The sequence below is a fragment of the Scyliorhinus torazame genome, chromosome 15, assembly GCF_047496885.1.
Source record: "Scyliorhinus torazame isolate Kashiwa2021f chromosome 15, sScyTor2.1, whole genome shotgun sequence".
Classification (NCBI taxonomy): domain Eukaryota; kingdom Metazoa; phylum Chordata; class Chondrichthyes; order Carcharhiniformes; family Scyliorhinidae; genus Scyliorhinus; species Scyliorhinus torazame.
In genome coordinates this window covers 184372741-184394017 of record NC_092721.1, presented here as the reverse complement: position 1 = coordinate 184394017, position 21277 = coordinate 184372741, and the positions used below count along the sequence as shown (strand labels likewise).

Genomic DNA, 21277 nt, shown 5'->3' with positions numbered 1-21277 from the left:
CCCCCCATAGCACTTTGGAGGCAGGTGCAGGGAGGGTACTTACCCCTTTTCCCCCTCCCTTAGAATACAAAGTACTAGGTTAGCACTGCCAGTGGGGTGGGGGGGTGAATGAGGTGGAGGGCTGAAGGGTAATGAGCAGGAGGGGGTTTTGCCAGCAATTAGGGTGTGTGTGTGTGTGTGTGTGGGGGGGGGGGGGGGGGGAGTTGCCATGCCAGCTATCCAGGGGAGCTGCAACTATTCTGAGACAAGGGCACCCTTCAAAGTTGGTGCCCCAATCTCTGAGGAGCGAGACCTGTCAAGAGAGATTAGGTCCCGCTCTCTCAGGTCCATCGAAAACCCCGTTGTGCCATTGAATGGGACAAAAAGCCTGATCCTGGATAAAAGAAAATCAAAGTGCCATTGAATGGCACGTCAGGTTTGCTCCTAGTGCCAATGGAAAACACCCCCCCCCCGCTTTCCTACCGGCAATTTTATTTAGTTTTCAATCAGGAGAATTGCGCCCTATATTTCTGATTCCGATACACTTTAATAATAATCTTTATTGTCACAAGTGGGCTTACATTAAAACTGCAATGAAGTTACTGTGAAAATCCCCTAGTCGCCACATTCCGGCGCCTATTCGGGTACACTGAGCGAGAATTTAGAACGTCCAATTCACCTAATGGCACATCTTTTGGAACTTGTGGGAGGAAACTGGAGCACCCGGAGGAAACCCACTCAGACATGGGGAGAATGCAAAACCACCTACTTCCTTCAGTACCAGCACACTATGATTGAAATGTGTATTATCTGCAGGATTCACTGCTGCACCTCCCAAAAGGCAACCAAGTGCATAGTAACATCATCATCTCCAGGTTCCCCTCCAAGTCATACAATATGCCAACTTAACATACATTAATTACCTTGTTCCTTCATTGTCAGTGGGTTGAAATAATAATAATCTTTGTTATTGTCACAAGTAGGCTTACATTAACACTGCAATGAAGTTACTGTGAAAAGTCCCTAGTTGCCACATTCCGGCGCCTTTTCGGGTACACTGAGGGAAAATTCAGAATGTCCAAATTAACTAACAGCACGTCTTTTGGGACTTGTGGGAGGAAACTGGAGCACCCGGAGGAAACCCACGCAGACACGGGGAGAACGGGCAATCTCCGCACAGACAATGACCCAAGCTGGGAATCGAACCTGGGAACCTGCCGCTGTGAAGCAATTGTGCTAACCACTGCTACTGTACCGCCCATTGTGGGACTGCAGTGGTTTCAGAGTAAAACCACCATTTCAAAGACAACTATGGATGGGTGATCAATGTCTATATCACTACAGTATATTTTTAAAATGTCTGTAAGGGCCAACTCGGAGAGGCTCTTTTTGATGAAAAATTATTTCCTTCAGTGTTGACCCTCTGAATATTAACAGGCTTGGTGCAGAGGAATAAATTTAAGGCAGGAAAATAAAAGAGGGGTGGGGGGAACACAGAGCAGATCGGTCAGCATTTGTGGAGGAGCAGTTTATCCAGTTTTTCATGACCCACACAGTTATGCAGATGGATAGTTTCTAGCTTGTTATTGAACCAAAGAACCTTTCACACATTAAAGAGGAAACTTTTGACCCATCAACAAAATCTACATGATATATAAGATAAAAATACAAAGTTGTTCGGAGGTTATTTTGTCAAGGTGGTGCTAGTGCTTATTATATATCAATTAAGAGCTCTCCTGATATAACAAGTAATGATTACATAGAACATAGAACATACAGTGCAGAAGGAGGCCATTCAGCCCATCAAGTCTGCACCAATCCACTTAAGCCCTCACTTCCACCCTATCCCCGTAACCCAATAACCCCTCCTAACATTTTTTGGTCACTAAGGGCAATTTATCATGGCCACTCCACCTAACCTGCACGTCTTTGGACTGTGGGAGGAAACCGGAGCACCCGGAGAAACCCATGCAGACGCAGGGAGAACGTGCAGACTCTGCACAGACAGTGACCCAGCAGGGAATTAGATGTTATTTTGTCGACATATGATAATTAAAAGCTGCTGGTTCAAAATTATTTTTTCTAAATGAACTCAAAACAGGATGGGGAAATACACCATCTTTCAGTTTAATGCTTTTAGAACCAAAAACAACTGTATAATCAGTAGGCTGTCTTTTGTTCTCTCATTAACACTCAGAGGAGTGCATATAGACAAAACAATAATCGTTATTATTATCACAAGTAGGCTTACATTAACACTGCAATTAGGTTACTGTGAAAAGCCCCTAGTCGCCACATTCAAGCACCTGTTCGGGTACACGGAGGGAGAATTCAGAATGTCCAAATAATCTAACAGCAGACCTTTCGGGACTTGTGGGAGGAAACCGGAGAACCCAGAGGAAACCCACACAGACACGGGGAGTACGTGCCAACTCCGCACAGACAGTGAACCAAGCCGGGAATCAAACCTGGGACCCTGTGGCTATGCAGCCTTAGTGCTAACCACTATGCTACCGTTCTGCTATTGGCTGAGTTTTTAAAAAAACATACTTGAATTTTACCTGGGCAAAGTTTTTGTATCTTTTGCTCTCGCTTTTCCAGCAGTTCAGCTGATCGGGTGGCATGGGGCAAATTGGTATGTCTGTTCGAGTGGTACTAATAGGATTAAGAGGGATTAACACAGTTGCACAATCCAACTTCAGTCAACTGGGCATAAAATAATCTTGTGTCAGACCTTGCTGGGTATAAATTGGTTGGTGTGGCTCCTATATTGTACAGCCATGACAACATTTGAAAAATACCTTGTTGGCTGTCAAGTACTTTGGGATTTTCTCAGGTTGTGAAAGGCACTATATAAATGCAAACACTTTCTTTCTTAAAATAACAAGTTGGAACCAAAGCTTTTGGAGGGAGACTAAGACCTTTAAAAGAAGAGAACTTCGTAATGATGAAAAAATACAATAGTCAACTCAGAGTATCTAATTCTTCTTTTTCCAATTAAGGGGCAATTTAGCGTGGCCAATCCGCCTAACCTGCACATCTTTGAGTTGTGGGCTCGAGACCCACGCAAACACAGAGAGAATGTGCAAACGAACAGTCACCTGGTACGGGGATTGAACCCAGGTCCTCGGCACTGTGAGGCAGCAGAACTAACCACCGCGCCACCGTGCCTCCCAACAAAAATCAACTTAATTGCTAAATTTAATGATGTTATTTTTAAATGAGTGATTTTCCCAACTTTCTTTACAATAGACAATAGTTTCCTTTCATTTTATTTCATCTCCCTAAAAATAATGGATTTTTTCTTGGACCTTTGCATTTACTTGCAGGGAAGTGGCAAGTTTCTCTTCCAGGCCTTGGTCATATTCAACCACAAATTTGCACCATCACTAATATGGTTAATTTCCGCACATATAACATTATCCAACTTCATCCCACCTTAGCTCATCTAATGTTGACATTTATCCAAGCCTTTGTTACCTCGAGACTTGGCTAGCCTGCATAATTTTGAAGTCATCCAGAACCCGCTGTCTTTATCCTAGTATGCACATTACCCTCGAGCCTGGTGGCCTACATTAGCACCCGGTTAATCAATGCCTTAATTTTAAAATTTGCATTCCTGTTTTATGATTCTGCCATGGCATCATCCCCTCCATACCTCTGTAATGTTCTCTGGTCCGCAAGCCTCAGAGATCTCGTTGCTCCTCTAATTCCTGCCTCTTGAGCATGCTTGATTTTAATCACTCCACCATTGTTGCCCTTGCCTTTAGCTGCCAAGGCCTTAAGTTCTGGAATTGCATTCCTAAACCTCTGTACCTCTCTATCTTCTTTTATCCTTTAGTCATAGAGTCACAGAGTTTTACAGCAAATGTAACCTTGTATGCTATAGCATTTCAAGTGCTCATCTAAATGCTTCTTAAATGTTATGAGGATTCCCTCCTCTACCACCCTTTCAGGTAGTGAGTTCCAGATCCTCACCACCCTTTGGGTAATATTTTAAAATATTTTGAAATATTTTAAAATATAAAATATTTTCAACTGTGCCAAAAAATTACTTAATTGGCCAAGCTTTGATCATCCTCCCTACTGTTTCTGAATGTGACTTGGTGTCAAATTTTGTCTTGAACGCATCTGTGAAATGCCTTGGGACGTTTTACTCTGTAAAGGTAGTTATTGCCAAATCATTGCCCTCTATCTTATCCATTCTATGCTTGATCTAAGTGTTTTGGATGTTGCCACTAGGTGCAAAAAAGAAATGTTCCATTTGTCAACTTTGAAACAGCGATTTTGGTCAGTGTAAAATGCCTCCCATTTTCTACTGGACAAATCAAATTGCTTTGTATCTTTAAATGAATCATAGAATCATAGGACTTACAGTGCATAAGGAGGCCATTCAGCCCATGGAGTCTGCACCAGCCCTTGGAAAGAGCACTCCACTCTATCCCCGTAACCCAGTAACCCCACTTAACCTCTTTGGACACTAAGGGCAATTTAGCATGGCCAATCCACCAAACCTGCACACTTTGTACTGTGGGAGGAAACCAGAGCACCCGGATGAAACCCACGCTGACACGGGAAGAACGTGCAGACTCCTTACAGACAGTGACCCAAGACCGGGAATCAAACCTGGGATCCTGAAACTGTGAAGCAACAGTCCTAACCACTGTGCTATCTTGCCACCCAAGATTATTAACCAGTGCTGCAGACTACAGTTCAGGTGCATTCTCCTACGCTTCAAGGTGTTATTTCCTGCAGGTTTCTATTGCACTGATCACTGAGTATTTCCCATCCGATCTGCTTAATGTAAATAACATTCTGCCCTTGTTTTTCCAATGTATTTCCATTGATGCTGCTGGAATTGGTCCGGATACTTTAAATAGCAAGTAATATATGGTTAAGATCTCAAGAAGCAAGAGCTCGATTCTACAATTTCACCAATAATTGAGGCAGCCAGCTGTATAGAAGGGATTGTGATTCTTCCTTTCACCAGTTCTATTAACCAGCTTGCGTGTGACTGTCAGAGCAACATATTTCTGAGAAGTTTAGGATGTGTCGTTATTGGCAATGCTCACATCAGTAGTTCAGGAAACGCGTGAAAACAAATTGGAGCTGTGTTCGTTTGGGCTTTTTTTTTTACCATTTAAGGGCAGAAATCAAAACCCTGTGTCATCAGGGTGTGAGGGTGGTGTTAATTTCTGGTGCAATGAGGAAAAATCAGGTTTTCGAACTCTGACTGTGAACCAATTCGGAGCTGAAACAATGCAATCCTGCAACATCTATGTCTACCTCCAACCCCTCAGTCTTGGTGAGTAAAATTATTGAGCGTCCAGTTGACTGGGGACAACTAAGGACCTTTCTTTTTAGAGTGGCATTGATTCTTCCAAGAGATTACATAGACCATTGTAGCTTCTTTGGATCATTATTTGTGTCATTTTTCAATTCTCTGAAGTCATCTGAAAAACAAAATCAGATCTAATGGATTTTTATCAACAATGGAAAATTCTTTAAACAGGGAGGGAAACTAAAATAACTAATTTACAATTGTTTGACAATATATTTTAACCAGTGGCTGTAGTTTTGGCAAAACTTTTAACATCTCTCAGCAAAACCACCTTCACAAAACTCAACTAGTTATATCATTCATTGAAAATTAGTTGGGGTTTTGACAGGGTAGCTAGGAGGAACTCGCTTCCACCAGATTTACATTATTTGACAAGAAAGTTGGAGAAGAGGAAGTTGAAGGCAATATATTTTGCTCAGTGAGTTCTTATGATCTGAAATGTATTGCCTGAAAGGTTCAGGATGCAATTTCAATAATAGCTTCAAAAGGGAATTACTAATAGGTATATACTAGAAAAGGAAAAGTTTTGTGGGTGAGGGATCGGGTGGTGGTGGTGGTGGTGGGGTGGGGGGAGATAGGGCAGGCAATTGGCACTAACTGGTTAGTTCTTTCAAAGAGCCTGCACAAATACAATGGACCAAATGCCCTCCTTCGTACTCAATGATGATGTGCAAACCAGAGAACAAGATGAAAGCAACAGCCAACAAAGGCTGAAAAAGTTTAGGTCAAAGTTAGCGCAAGACTGTAAAGCCTTGGTTTTCAAAACTTGCAGGCAAGATTACAAAGTGCAAATATTGTATAGTAATCTATTCATACAACGCTATTATACAGCATAGTAGCAGCAAGTGTGGTATTGTATCAGCAAGGCAATTAACATAATCTAAGAAAATGTAGGGATTTATTTCAGTCACAGTCACTTCATCTTTCGAGATTCTGGGTCAATGTAGATCAAGTTTTATCTACCATTTTAAATAATTTGTACAAGTCTGCATCTGAGTAGCGAAGTGTACATCATACAATAATATTAATAATAATCGCTTATTGTCACAAATAGGCTTCAATGAAGTTACTGTGAAAAGCCCCTAGTCGCCAAATTCCGGCGCCTGTTCGGGGTGGCTGGTACGGGAATTGAACCCGCGCTGCTGGCCTTGTTCTGCATTACAAGCCAGCTGTTTAGCCCACTGTGCTAAACCAGCCCCTCGTTTTTAGTTTTGGGAGTAATTTTCCTTCCAGGCGCTATTTGACAAAGACAAGTTATCATTTGAAACAAGTTTTGTATTTTAATGTTTTTTATATTTTTATCATTTGGCTATTCATGTAGAAAAAGTCAAATAAATCTAAACTTAATGCAACTAAAAGAAAAGTTAATAAATTCTGTTTTAACATTTTAGTCTTTTTCTTAATAATTTCTTCAGGTATAATTGGAATTTACTTCTTTCTCCATACTGTAGCCAAACTAAAATGGCATTTTTAATATTGCCTGTCTTCAAAGGAAATGATGTTTCCTACTGTGTTTTTCTCACATCTAGTTGTTAGAATTACACTTTGTTATATCTGCTGAGTGCACGATGAGCACATTAATACAATAACGGAGAAAGAACTTTACCGATCTGTGAATGCCTGACCCTGATTACATGTTACATGTCACCATTCTAAAATGTAAAATATTTCCGATAGAAACATTTAGGTATAGCAATTACACTGTATGAATAGTGAACTTTCTGTGTCTCTGTGAAGGTAATTCATCTTGTACGCTATTTTTAATAGATTAGTGTATCTGTCAGATTGGCAGACAATGGCGGCACAATGGCGCAGTGGTTAGCACTGCTGCCTCACAGCTACAGGGACCCAGGTTTGATTCTGGCCTTGGGTGACTGTGTGGAGTTTGCACTTTCACCTTGAGTCTGCGTGGGTTTCCTCTGGGAGCTCCGGTTTCCTCCCACAGTCCAAATATGTGCAGGTTAGGTGGATTGGTCATGCTAAAAATTACCCCTTAGTTATTTTTAAAATAATTTTAGAGTGCCCAATTCTTTTTGTCCCAATTAAAGGGCAATTTAGCGTGGTCAATCAATCCACTTACCTTGCACACCATTTTTGGTGTGAGACCCACGCAGACACGGGGAGAATATGCAAACTCCACACGGACAGTGACCCATGACTGAGGCAGCAGTGCTAACCACTACGCCATCGTGCTGCCCACACAATTACCCCTTATTGTCCAAAGATAGGCAGGTTAGTTGGCGTTACAGGGTTAGGTTGGGGGAGTGTGCCTAGGTAGGGTGCTCTTTCAGAGGGTTGGTGCAGACTCGATGGGCCAAATGATCTCCTTCTGCACTGTAGGGATTCTGTGGAATGGAGTTAGAAATCAACTTTGGAAATGCCTATTTTACAAAATCTAATTGTGCTTCATTTTACATTTCTTTACAGTGAGCAACTAAAATACCTAATAAAGTTTTGCATAACATTTTTCAAGTCAGTCAACCTTTAATGGATAATTTTCATTTCCAAGGTCAATGACAACATCAATGTTCAACAACACAAATCCTTCTGGGGGCTAGAGGTAGGGAGAAGGTGGTGGTGGTGGGGGCGGGGGTGGGGGGGGGGGGGGGTTGGCAAGGAAGTTAAGTAGCATTTATTTGAAGCATTTTTTGAAGTGAAACTGGTTCCCGGATGACATCCCATAGACTCAGCAATGAAATATGTGATCCAGTTGGAACTGCAGTACTCCAGGCATGTTGATGCCTGATGAGTTAGCTTGTCGCATTTTGAAAGCTGCAAATTTCTCATATCTCTAAATCATTGTGTAAATAAATGGGCAGGGTGATGGTGGCAGGACAATGTTTAATTGTGGTCAATGCAGTTTTATCTGAATAAATGAAATATCATCTAGACACAAGTTTCGCTATAAAACAGACCTTGTTTCATTTCCCCACCGAAGATTTGAATTGTTCAACATTGATACCTAATTTTACGGATATATATTAATAACCCAGACCTGCGTGCGCATTGCATAAGTTCAAAATTTGAAGATGATGCAAAACTTCTCAGTGCTGTGAACTGTGAGGAGGACAGTGGTAGACTTTAAGAGGTCACAAACAGGTTGGTACAATGGGAAAACACACACGGCAAGTTAAATTTAATGCATAAATATGTGAAGTGGTACATTTTGGTAGGCAGAATAAGGCAATGTAAAATAATGAGGCATTATTTCAAGGGGTGTGGTGGGGGGGGGGGGCGGGGGGCGGTGGGGAGGTGGGGGGGGGGGTTGGTCAGGAATAGAGGATCCAAGGGTATTTTGCACAAGTCATCAAAGGTGGCAGGGCATGTTGAGAAAGTGGTCAATAATATAAGACCTTGGACTTTGTAAATAGAGGCATAGAGTATAACAGCAAGGAGGTTATGATGAATCTTTTTGAAACAAACACTGATTTAACCTAAACTGGTGTAATGTGTCCAATTCTTACTACACTTGAGGAAGGATGTGAAAGCTTTCAGGAACGTATGGACAAGATTTATGAGAATGGTCCTTGTTGATTCACTTGGTGAGAGGTAGATAGATTGGAGAAGCTGGAATTGCTTTTCTTAGAGAAGAGGAGGTTGAAAGGAAATTTGATAGGAGTGTGTGAAATCATCAGGTGCCTAGACAGAGTTGATCTAGAGAAACTGGTCCTATTGCCAGAAGGGGCAAGAACTAGAAGATAGTGAGGTTCAGTGATTGGCAAAAGAACTAATGATGAAATGCAGAAAAATCTTCTAACGCCGTGAGTGGAAAGGACCAGACATGCACACCCAGAGAGTGGATTGGAATGGATCTGTTTAATTGTCATGTGTACCAGGGTGCAGTGAAAAGTATTGTTCTGTGTACTGTCCCGACAGATTGTTCCATACATGAAAAAAAACATTGGGCATACATAAAATACACAATGTAAATACATAGGCACAGGCAATGGGTGAGCATACGGAGTGCAGTACTACTCAGTAGAGAAGACGTGTGACGAGATCAGTTTAGTCCATAAGAGGGCCATTCAGGAATCTGGCAAGTACTTTTAAAATCTGTTAGTCCGTGTTCTCAGACTTTCGTATCTCCTGCCTGATGGAAGTAGTTTGGAAGAGAGAATAACCCGGGTGTTATGGATTTTTGATTATGCTGCCCGCTTTTCCAAGGCAGTGGGAGGCGTAGACAGAGTCAATGGATGGGAGGCGGGTTCACCTGATGGTCTGGGCTGTGTTCACGACTGTCTGTAGTTTCTTATCGTCTCGGGCCGAGCAGTTGTCATACCAGGCTGTGTTGCAGCTAGATAGGATGCTTTCTATTGTGCATCTGTAATAATTGGTAAGAGTCAACGTGGACATGCTGAATTTCCTTAGTTTCCTGATGAAGTATAGGGAATTGGATAAGCACCTAAAGAGAAAAGAAGTCCAGTGCAATGGGAAAACGTGGGGCAATGGTACACGTTTCTCTTGGAGGAACTGGCACACACATGGTGGGCTGAATGGCCTCCTTCTGTGATGTAACTATTCTATGAAATCCATCAGTAGATTAATTAAACATAGGATCATGCCAACCTATATTTAAACTCTGGATTTAGGCCTGCGGGGTGTCTTGATGGGAGGGGAACATGTCACATCCATCAGCCAAACATAAAATCTCTTGTAATAGATTTCTCAGTTTCTCGTTTTGGAGGCTTTTAATGTTTAGCATCTGCCTCACCGAAAAGAAGGAACAAATTAAAGTTGGATTTAATTTGTTGTCTTTTTCTTTACCCTTAATTATCTCCTGCTTCCCTTGATGACACAATTTCATGCTCGGGTACAGTTTCATCGGTGTCAGTTATCCTCAGCTAAATTATGAGAGGCATGAAACAGGCAGGAACTTTCCTGAGTCTGGTGTTGGGAAGAGTAAGAGTGTTCCTCCTGATCCTACATTAAAAGGACACATGCGACTCCAATGCCCCACTTAGTGATTCCCTCCCTAACAGTAACTAAAAATAAACTTGCCAAATTTCTAGATCATGGTTTAATAAAATTATTACATTTTTTGGGGCTGTGCGCATGATTCACATTTGTTGCTCATCCTGAATTGTGCTTGAGAAGGTAGTGGTGGACCACCGACTTGGAGCGCTCTGGTCCACCTGTCAATAGACTATTCAGACATTTAGAACAACAAAATTAGGACTAGCTGTCTTGTCACCTGACCACCACACACATCTACTTTCCATGGGATCACAGGTACCGACCAAAAGGCAGGAATAGTGACTGATGTTTTCCCTTCCCTATTATGGACAGCACGATAGCACAGTGGTTAGCAACTGTTGCTTCACAGCACCGGGGTCCCGGGATCAATTCCCGCTTGGGTCACTGTCTGTGTGGAATCTGCATGTTCTCCCCATGTCTGCGTGGGTTTTCTCCGGGTGCTCCGGCTTCCTCCCACAAGTCCCGAAAGACGTGCTATTAGGTGAATTGGACATTCTGAATTCTCCCACTGTGTACCCAAACAGGCGCCGGAGTGTGGCGACTCAGGGATTTTCACAGTAACTTCAACGTAAACCTATTTGTGACAATAATAAAGATTATTATTATGATTTGTGGTCCATTAAGGCCATTGGTAACACACTCGTTAAGATCAGGGCAGATTCGAGATAAATCATGGGGTCTTTTCAACTTTAAAATTTAAAACAAATCCTTCCATGTTACAATCTTGGATTGATTTGAACACATTATTACAGGAAGAGTGTACTGTAAGTTGGTTATTTAATGAGCACATGTTGACATGGAACGTGGTATGAGTGTGGAATTCACTGAGCTGAATCCTTATGCCCCGCCCGCCGCAAGATCGCCATGGGCGAGACACGGACAATGGTAAAGTCCATTGACATCGGATGGGATTCTCCGGTCGCCGGGCGGGCGCAGCCAGAGAATCCAGCCCACTATCACATGAGGTTGTTGAGGAAATGAGCATAGATATTTTTAAGAAGAAGTTAGACAAACACATGAGAAGAGGAGGTTATGCTGATAATGATTAGACAAACAGTGGTGGGAGGAGATCCGTGTGGAGCATAAATATAGCGTGGGCCAGTTGAGCCGAATGGTCTGTTTCTATATTGTAAGAAGTCTTACAACACCCGGTTAAAGTCCAACAGGTTTGTTTCAAATCAGTAGCTTTCGGAGCACTGCTCCTTCCTCAGGTGAATGAAGAGGTAGGTTCCAGAAACATATACAGACAAAGTCAAAGGTGCAAGACAATGTGAGCATTTGCAGGTAATTAAGTCTTTACAAATCCAGAGAGAGGGATAACCCCAGGTTAAAGAGGTGTGAATTGTCTCAAGACAGGACAATTGATAGGATTTCGCAAGCCCAGACCAGATGGTGGGGGGTGAATGTAATGTGACATGAATCCGTTGTCGCGCGTCCTGAAGGCCGCCTTGGAGAACGCTTACCCGGAGATCAGGGGCTGAATGCCCTTGACTGCTGAAGTGCTCCCCGACTGGAAGGGAACATTCCTGCCTGGCGATTCTCGTGCGATGCCCGTTCATCCGTTGTCGCAGCGTCTGCATGGTCACGCCATTGTACCACGCTTCGCGACATCCTTTCCTGCAGCGTATGAGGTAGACAACGTTGGCCGAGTCGCACGAGTATGTATCGCGTACCTGGTGGGTGGTGTTCTCACGTGTAATGGTGGTACCCATGTTGATGATCTGGCACGTCTTGCAGAGATTGCCCTGGCAGGGTTGTGTGGTGTCGTGGTTGCTGTTCTGAAGGCTAGTTTGCTGCAAACAATGGTTCGTTTGAGGTTGCGCGGTTGTCTGAAGGCAAGTAGTGGGGGTGTGGGGATGACCTTGGCAAGATGTTTGTCTTCATCAATGACATGTTGAAGGCTGCGAAGAAGATGTCGTAGTTTCTCCGCTCTGGGGAAATACTGGATGACGAAGGGTACTCTGTCGGTTGTGTCCCATGTTTGTCTTCTGAGGAGGTTGGTGCGGTTTTTTGCAGTGGTGCGTTGGAACGGTCGAGCGATGAGTTGAGTGCCATATCCCGTTCGTACAAGGGCATCTTTCAGCGTCTGTAGATGTCTGTTAGCGCTCTTCCTCGTCTGAGCAGATCCTGTGTATACGGAGGGCTTGTCCATAGGGGATGGCTTCTTTAATGTGTTTAGGGTGGAAACTGGAGAAGTGGAGCATTGTGAGATTATCCGTGGGCTTGCGGTAAAGCGAAGTGCTGAGGTGACTGCCCTTGATGGAGATGAGTGTGTCTAAGAATGCAACCGATTTTGGAGACTAGTCCATGGTGAGTCTGATGGTGGGATGGCACTTATTGATGTCATTGTGTAGTTGTTTCAGTGATTCTTCGACGTTGGTCCAAAGGAAAAAATGTCATCGATGTATCTGGTGTATAACGTCGGTTGAAGGTCTTGTGCCACCGCACAGGAGGTCTTGTTCAAACTTGTGCATGAAGATGTTGGCATATTGAGGTGTGGATTTGGTCCCCATGGCTGTTCCGTGTGTCTGGATGAAGAACTTGTTGTCGAAGGTGAAGACGTTGTGATCCAGAATGAAGCGGACGAGTTGCAGAATTGCGTCTGGAGATTGGCAGTTGTCGGTGTTGAGCACTGAGGCTGTTGCAACAATGCTGTCGTCATGGGCTAGGCTGGTGTAGAGTGCCGAGACGTTCATTGTGACGAGGAATGTTCCTGGTTCAACTGGTCCATGGGTGCTGAGTTTATGTAAGAAGTCCGTTGTGACGCGACAGAAGCTGGGCGTTCGTTGTGCGATGGATTTCAAGATGCCCTCGATGTAGCCAGAGAGGTTCTCACACAGAGTCCCATTGCCTGATATGATAGGACGGCCTGGTGTGTTGGCCTTGTGTATTTTCGGGAGGCAGTAGCGATCTCCAACGCAGGGAGTACGTGGGATGAGAGCACGTAGGGTGCTCTGATAGTCTTGATCAGTCTGTTGAGTTGGCGGGTGTGTTCCTTGGTCGGATCTGCAGGTAACTGTAGTGTTCCTGCTTGTTCAGTTGTCAGTACACTTCTTTGCAGTAGTCCGTTCTGTTCAATATGACGGTGGCCCATCCGTTGTCTGCTGGTTTGATGACGATGTTGCCGTTGGTCTTGAGAGCGCGGATGGCGTTGTGCTTGGGTGACGTTCGGGGCTGTCTTGTAAATGCGACTGATGAATCTGGCATTGATGCAACTCCTGACGGCCTGCGCATACATGACGAGTCTAGGGAAGCAGCCTTCCAGAGGGGTCCAATTTGACTTTTTCCTCTTCGGTTGCCGCACCGCAGATCTCTCGGTCTGCTGTTCCGGTACATTGGTTCTCTCATTGGGTTCGCTGTCGGCCTCTTGCGGTCTGTGGAAGAACTCCCGGAGACTCATTCGCTTGATGAATTCCTCCGTGTCTGCACGAGACTGATGGGGTCCATTTTGGTGGTGGTGCAGAAATTGAGGCCTCTGCTGAGGACTTCGATTTCGTCTGGTTGAAGGTTGTAGTCTGACAAGTTGACAGTAGATTTCCCTGTATTGTTTTCTACGTGACATTATCGGTATTGTCCGCGACACAACGGACTTCTTACAGAAATTCAGCACCCATGGACCAGTTGAACCAGCTTCTAGCCTAAACACATTAAAGAAGCCATCCCCTATGGACAAGCCCTTCATATACACAGGATCTGTTCGGACGAGGAGGAGCGCTAACAGACATCTACAGACTTTGAAAGATGCCCTCGTACGAACGGGATAAGGCGCTCAACTCATCGATTGACAGTTCCAATGCGCCACAGCAAAAAACCGCACCGACCTCCTCAGAAGACAAACACGGGACACAACCGACAGAGTACCCTTCGTTGTCCTGTATTTCCCCAGAGCGGAGAAACTACGACATCTTCTTCGCAGCCTTCAACATGTCATCGATGAAGATGAACATCTTGCCAAGGTCATCCCCACACCCCCACTACTTGCCTTCAAACAATCGCGCAACCTTAAACAAACCATTGTTTGCAGCAAACTACCCTGCCTTCAGAACAGCGACCACGACACCACACAACCCTGCCATGGCAATCTCTGCAAGACGTGCCAGATCATCGACATGGGTACCACCATTACACATGAGAACACCACCCACCAGGTACGCGGTACATACTCGTGTGACACGGCCAACGTTGTCTATCTCATACACTGCAGGAAAGGATGTCCCGAAGCATGGTACATTGGCGAGACCATACAGACGCTGCGACAACGGATGAATGGACATCGCGCGACAATTGTCAGGCAGAAATGTTCCCTTCCAGTCAGGGAACACATCAGCAGTCAAGGGCATTCAGCCTCTGTTCTCCGGGTAAACGTTCTCCAAGGCGGCCTTCAGGACGCGCGACAACGCAGAATCGCTGAACAGAAAATTATAGCCAAGTTCTGCACAAATGAGTACGGCCTCAACTGGGACATTGGATTCATGTCGCATTACATTCACCCCCCACCATCTGGCCAGGGCTTGCAAAATCCTACCAACTGTCCTGGCTTGAGACAATTCACACCCCTTTAACCTGGAGTTACCCCTCTCTTTGGATCTGTAAAGACTTAATTACCTGCAAATGCTCGCATTCCAAGTATCGTCTTGCATCTTTGACTTTGTCTGTATATATGTTTCTGGAACCTACCTCTTCATTCACCTGAGGAAGGAGCAGTGCTCTGAAAGCTAGTGATTTGAAAGGTATATATATAAACCTGTTGGACTTTAACCTGGTGTTGTAAGACTTCTTACTGTGCTCACCCCAGTCCAACGCCGGCATCTCCACATCATGTTTCTATACTGTACATTCTATATATTTGGTAACACTGTGCCAAGCACTGTTGCAGTCTCACCAACACTCAAAGAAAAGTATCAATCAAACCCACTAGATTAGTCACGGCCATCTGCTGCAGTGTCTTACCTTCCAATAGGTACATTTTAAGTAGCGTGGTCTTCTGAAGATTATCCACAGTCATTCATTGGCTATTCATGGAATCTTGCTGTATGGAAGCTGGCTGTTATGTGTGAGGGAATGGTCTGATTTTGGTATTAAAGCTGTGTGATAAAGTACCTTCTCTTTCCAGCATTTCAATTCAGCATCTTTTTCATCAACCATTTTATCACATTAGTTCTTGTGCTTTTCTAGTAGCGTGGCCATTTGAACAATTTTGTTCTGGCGTGTAATCTCAGTTTCTTTATCTGTCTGAATTGCTGATTTTGCAGTCAACTTAAATTTTTTTTTAGAGTACCCAATTTGTTTCTCTAATTAAATGGCAATTTAGTGTGACCAATCCACCTACCCTGCATATTTTTTGGGGTTGTGCGGGTGAAACCCACGTAGACACGGGGAGAATGTGCAAACTCCACACTGCAGTCAATGTTTTTACCTCTTCAATTAATTTCTCATCGTCAAACTTCCCTTCTTCGAGCTCTTATTCTCCCGATTCAATTCTTCACTGGGCTTGCTCTTATTTTCTCGTTGCTTTTTTATGGAGTTCAGCTTATTCACCATTGTCTCATTATGTCCTCCTTTATCTTAACTTCAGTTTGTAAATTTTTTGCACCTCTCTTTTCAGGTTTACTATCAGTAATTTCATCTTCTTGTTGTAATGTCTTCTCTAGAGCTTTAATTCTTTTTGCTGCCTCCTCTTTGTGTTCAATAGTTCCTAGTTTCTAAAACTTACATTTCTACTTGTCTTACCTTCAGCCAAACACCTTTGGCTTCATTTGGTCAGGTCTGTCTTCGGTGAAGTGTTGACTTGTTTCCATTCTGCAATTCCCACGTTGCCCTTCATTTGGTCATTTAGTGTTTCTCATTGCCTTCTCTCTGAGGTCTTTCATTGCCCTCTTCCTGGGGTCTTTCATTACTGTCTTTTGGGGGTCTTCTTTTGTCCACTTTCTGGGGTCTTCTATTGCCTCCTCTTTGAGGTCTTTGTTGCTTAGGAATCTTCTTTGAGAATTATCCTCTATCTGGTGTCTGTCTTTTGCCCTCTTTTTAGGGTCTTTTATTGCTGCCAAGTTAGGTCTTCATTTTCTCTCTTTGTGGGTCTTCTGTTGCCTTCTTTCTGAGGTATTTTTTTACCTCTTTTTTGAGGTGCTGATTGACTCGTCTAAGATCTTACATTGCCTCATCCTTGAGATCTTCACTGCCTCCTCTGAGATCTCCTGTTGCCTCTTTTTTGGGGTCTTGTCTAATTTTCCTGGCCATGGCCATTTGTTCCTTCTTATGGTTGCTGCTTTACGTGCATTGCCAGTTTAAATGTATTACCTCTTTCACGGTTTTGCCGCTTTAAGACTGTGTAGTAATCTTTTTTCCCCACACATGCTGACATTGATCGAATACAGTTGGTTTCCCTTTGCAGGTGTATTTTGCAGCAAATATACCAATGCAAGTACAGAATGCCTCGGGTTGTTTCTTTATTTTTCCTCTTAAAGCTGCAGCACTGCTTCCCAGTGCCAGCTGTTTCCTTTGAAGTCTCTGAACTCTTTTTAAACTGCAGCAATTCCTTGCCATTTATCCAAATTCTTATTTTCAAAATTTTAAGCCACAGCTCTGCATAGCCATCTTCTCTTTTTTTTTTTTACTCTGTACAATTCCCCTTCAAACCTTTAACTCTGCTGGCTGTTTTTCAGTTTTTTTAATACAGTGTTCTTCAAACTTTTATTCCGGGGACCTATTTTTACCAACCGGCCAACCTTCGCGACCCACGCCGGCCGACCTTTGCGACCCACACCGGCCGACCTGCGCGACCCACCATTTTCTCTTACCTTGTTTGCTGCTGCCAAAAATGGAGGAAATGGTTCACGCTCCTCCAATGGAACCTGTTGGATGAAGGTGAAGCCTTCTGGTGTCAGAAAGTATGGAGTCTCCATCTGTCCAAAGTTCTAAATTTTCTTCCTGTAAAATCTTATCAAATAAACCCCCCCCCCAAATTTTTTTTTAAAAATGGGGGAAAAAATGAGTAAAATAAATGAAAAAATGAATAAAACCCCTGCGAACTTGTAAAAAAAAGAATAAAATAAATGAAAAAATAAAAATTAAATGAATAAAATAAATGAATAAATGAATGAAAACCACTACAGAACTTGTAAAACAAAAAGCTGCAACCGTTTAAAAAATAGCGGCCGCACTGTGCATGCGTTCCCGATTATCGGCGCGCGCCGATCATCGTGCGTGCATGCGCAATGCGGCCAAATTTTTTTTTTAACGTGTTCGCGGCCGCTTGCAGCCGGTGTTATGAAAAGCCGGCTGCAGCGCGGGGATTTGCGGGATCGGGAGCGCGCGGTCATCGGCTCCGCGACCCTCCCAACACCCGCCCGTGACCCACCCTGCGGATCGCGCCCCCGACTTTGAAGAACACTGCTTTAATACACTGACCAACTTGTAACTTTTCTGATTCTACATTACTCAGGGTATGGCAATATCTTAAATGGGTCTTTTCACCCAAAGAGAGATGGGTGGGTGAGTTTTTTTTTCTCAGCATTCGATTAAAACTGGATACTCACAGGTGTCGGGCCAGAGATAGTTCTTTGACAAAGAGTCATCCAGACTTGAAACTTTCGCTCCTTTCTCTCTCCACCGATGCTGCCAGACCTGCTGAGATTGTCCAGTATTTTCTGTTTTTGTTTCAGATTTCAGCATCCAAAATAATTTGCTTTTATTATCATGATAATCTTATCCTCATCGCCAGATGTAAAGAAGCACTTTCACAAACTTCATTGTAAACACAGAAGTAGTTATTAATAAGAAAAATTATACAGCATCCGCATGGCTGTATCTAGGTCCCTACATGTATCCAGCCTAAGAGGGGACTCCATCCCCCGAGTCCCAATTGGTCACCCAAATCATGTGACCCTTACTCTGTTGTATTGCCCTTAAAGGGACAATCACTACAAGTCCTGAACTGGGACTTGTACCCATAGCCTCCTGAACTCAGGAGCAAGGGTATTACCACCTGAGCCATGGCAGTTGCTGTCATTTCATAAAATAATAAATACACAGCTCTTCATCAAAGCTCAACGTATTGATCGAGAACCCATATTATACAAGAACTCAGTTACATTGTTCAGTTGTTTCAATATGTAATGTAACCAGCTGAAGGCTTAACTAAACTCATTTGTAGTTACAATTGAATACAAGTTCTTCTGTGTTGTGTAACAAAATGGTAAAGCTGCATAGAAAGAAAAATTAGTAAAGAAATATCATCCATCCCCCAGTTTAGTTTTGTTATTTGTAATCCAGGAACTACTAATGTTTAGGTACAGAGGGCAACAGTTAACAACTGGAGATGGAGCAGTGCTGAACTTCAGATTCCAAACAGACTTCAGAAATGCAGAAATAGGGTCATTAGATTTATTAATGACCTCCCTTTCAGGTTTGTTTTTGTCCGACTGTTTTCAAATAAGTCGATTTCCTTGCATGTAAATACTGTTCAAGTAAATGCATAATAATTAATTATCAAACAACTTTCATCTGGTTTTATGGCCAGTTTATTCAGCAAGTCACTTGTTTGGGGGAACCAGCAGAGCATATCTCCAAACTGTCTTCACCTGAAGCCCCAAAATATGCATTTTCTAACAAAGATCAATGAGTAGAAAATGGAATGGGAACACTGGTTCATTTTCTATAATCCTCGATGCCGATGTCTAAAGCTAACTGCACTGCCCTCTGCTGTCTCAGTAGAATGCTAACTAACACAAAATCTATCAACAGGATCCCCTTGCAAGGTTATAGTTCTGACTAGTCTCCCAATTGTGTAGAAACAAGCCTTAGAGAAAAGGAAAGTTACAAATTTAATCCCTGGTCGGTACTTGGATGACAGTACAGGTGATCCAGTTAATCTCATTCGGCTACATTTATTCACTATTACATCTTTCTTATTCCTGGTAAACTTCACTTATTCCATTCTACACACAGTTCCTCCTCCCTGAATCCTTGCTAATTGACATCATGTCTCATTTCACAGTCGCTCACACTGACTTGTTCTTTGCACTTAGAATTGCAGGGCACCTTTCCTCCCTCTTGGTTCTCTTCCTATTAGATTCCTCAGACACTTTGAACCCAAGATTTAATACCATTGAATTACCATTTCTTCATTTATTCTGAGTGTGATTCTCCAGAAAGATTTCTAAGTGTGGTAGCGAGCGGGAAAGGCTGCAAGCTTCCCGGCGCTCGGCTTAGCAAGGCCGGCAATGCTATTCAACATTAATTGGTCCACTTAACGAGGCCCCTTTGGCTTCTCGCTGCAAATGAAGGCTCGCCAGCCATTTTGCCGGGACAGTGCTCGCCAGCCCCAGGCTAACCAGGTCGAGCAGCATTTAAACAGCTCTTGCACAGCTGACCCATCCCTCCCACAGGCCACATGTCCATTCTCCCGCAGGTCCTCCAGCCGACGGTGCCGGCCCATCCCGGGTGGCCCCCTCTGCAACCTCACATGAGAACACCTCGGAGGAGAGCTCCAAGGAAGACATGACCGAGGCATCACAGTTGTCATCCCCACCCTCCACCAGCGCAGATGCAGGCACCTCGGTGGCAAACGTTTGTCAGGCTCTGGGGCACAATCTGGTGAGCACCACACTTATGCTGATGCACATCAGGTGGAGACAGGAACCCCCAGGCGAGACAGAGTTCGGAGGTCTACTGGATCCCTGAACCCACTTGGGTTCCAGCCTGTGCTGAGCCTCTGGCACAGGGTTACCCGGAGCTGATGGAGACATTATCGTGCAGTCAGGACATTCAGAGGGAGATGCCAGTGGCATTCCAGCAGGTCCATAGCCGATTGGAGGAGTCCCAGATGCTACGGGCATAGGAGATGTTGCCAGCAATGCGTGGCACCGAGGCCACCACTGCTAGGTTGACGACCTCATTGAAGAGCCTAGTGCATCAGCACCATGAGTGAAGGTGTCCAAAGCCTCACATAGTTGGTGATGGCCATGGCTGAGGAGCTCGGCAGAATGTCCGACCCACGGGGGAATGTTACCCAGTACCAGGCTGACCTTGATGGGGCGCTGCGGGACATGTCCCACTCTCAGATGGGAATGGCCGAGGTGCTGTGGAGCTTGTCCCAGTCGCAGGTGGCCATTGCTGAGTCACTGCAGAGCATTGCCCAATCACTGAGGAGCATCGCCGCGGGCATCGACTCCTTGGTGACATTTTTCACATAGTGGTAGATCTAGGAAGGCCAAGACAATCAAGGAACACTGAGGGCACCGGGGGAGGGAAGAGGGGGTGGGGGGAGGTGGGGTGTAGGTAAGAGGTGAAGAGGGTGGGTGAGGGGGTGGTGGGGAGAGTTGGGCGGCACCATTGGGAGCGGGGAACTGTATAACACCTGCGACACTTTGAAAACACTTGAGCATAACCAGTATGGTGCCTCTGTCACTTACTTCCGCAATGCGGCTGACCTCCAAACCCTTGGCCCATCTCTCCAGGCATCTCCCCCTCCACAAAGCAATCACCCACCCTCCATCTGTGGACTTGTCGTGGTGGTTCCCATCCCATGGGTTTTTGGATGTTGACTGTTGCATGTGTGGTGTTGCCTCCCGCAGTGTTCAGGCACAGTGTCCAGGCATTAAGGTGTGATTGGGATGCTAGGCAATGACTTCCGCATGCTACATGGCCTGCCCACCCACGGGAATCCATTTTGGTCCTTGAAGTGCTCACTTAACCATAATTGTCAATTCCCTATCAGCAATAGCCTTCACCCACACGTCTAGAGGCTTTGGCAGTCTGTGGGGATTATGGGTGGTCAGTGGGGCAGACAGGCAGGGGCAGAGTTTTCCCTGGAAAGTATATACACAATTCTGGGGTTAGCTTGCTGGTGCCATGCGCGGTTGCCCTTCCAGCACCTCCCCCTCCCTCTCGCCTCCTCCCAAGGAGGCCCATCTCTCCGGACGGTGACCCTCCCACCAACCAAGGGTCCCCCATCCCCCACCAAGCACAGGGGCAGCAAGCCCA

General features: G+C 44.5%; 1 protein-coding gene across 1 annotated transcript in view; it reads left to right on the top strand.

Moving 5' to 3' along the window:
* Positions 1-5137: 5137 nt before the first annotated feature.
* The window catches only part of LOC140392044 (uncharacterized), a 50685-nt gene continuing 34545 nt past the window's right edge, over positions 5138-21277 (top strand). Inside the window, exon 1 of the mRNA XM_072477238.1 lies at positions 5138-5284. Within this exon, the coding sequence (XP_072333339.1) occupies positions 5239-5284 (46 nt within the window). The 5' untranslated portion in view covers positions 5138-5238. The remainder of the gene's footprint in view (positions 5285-21277) is intronic.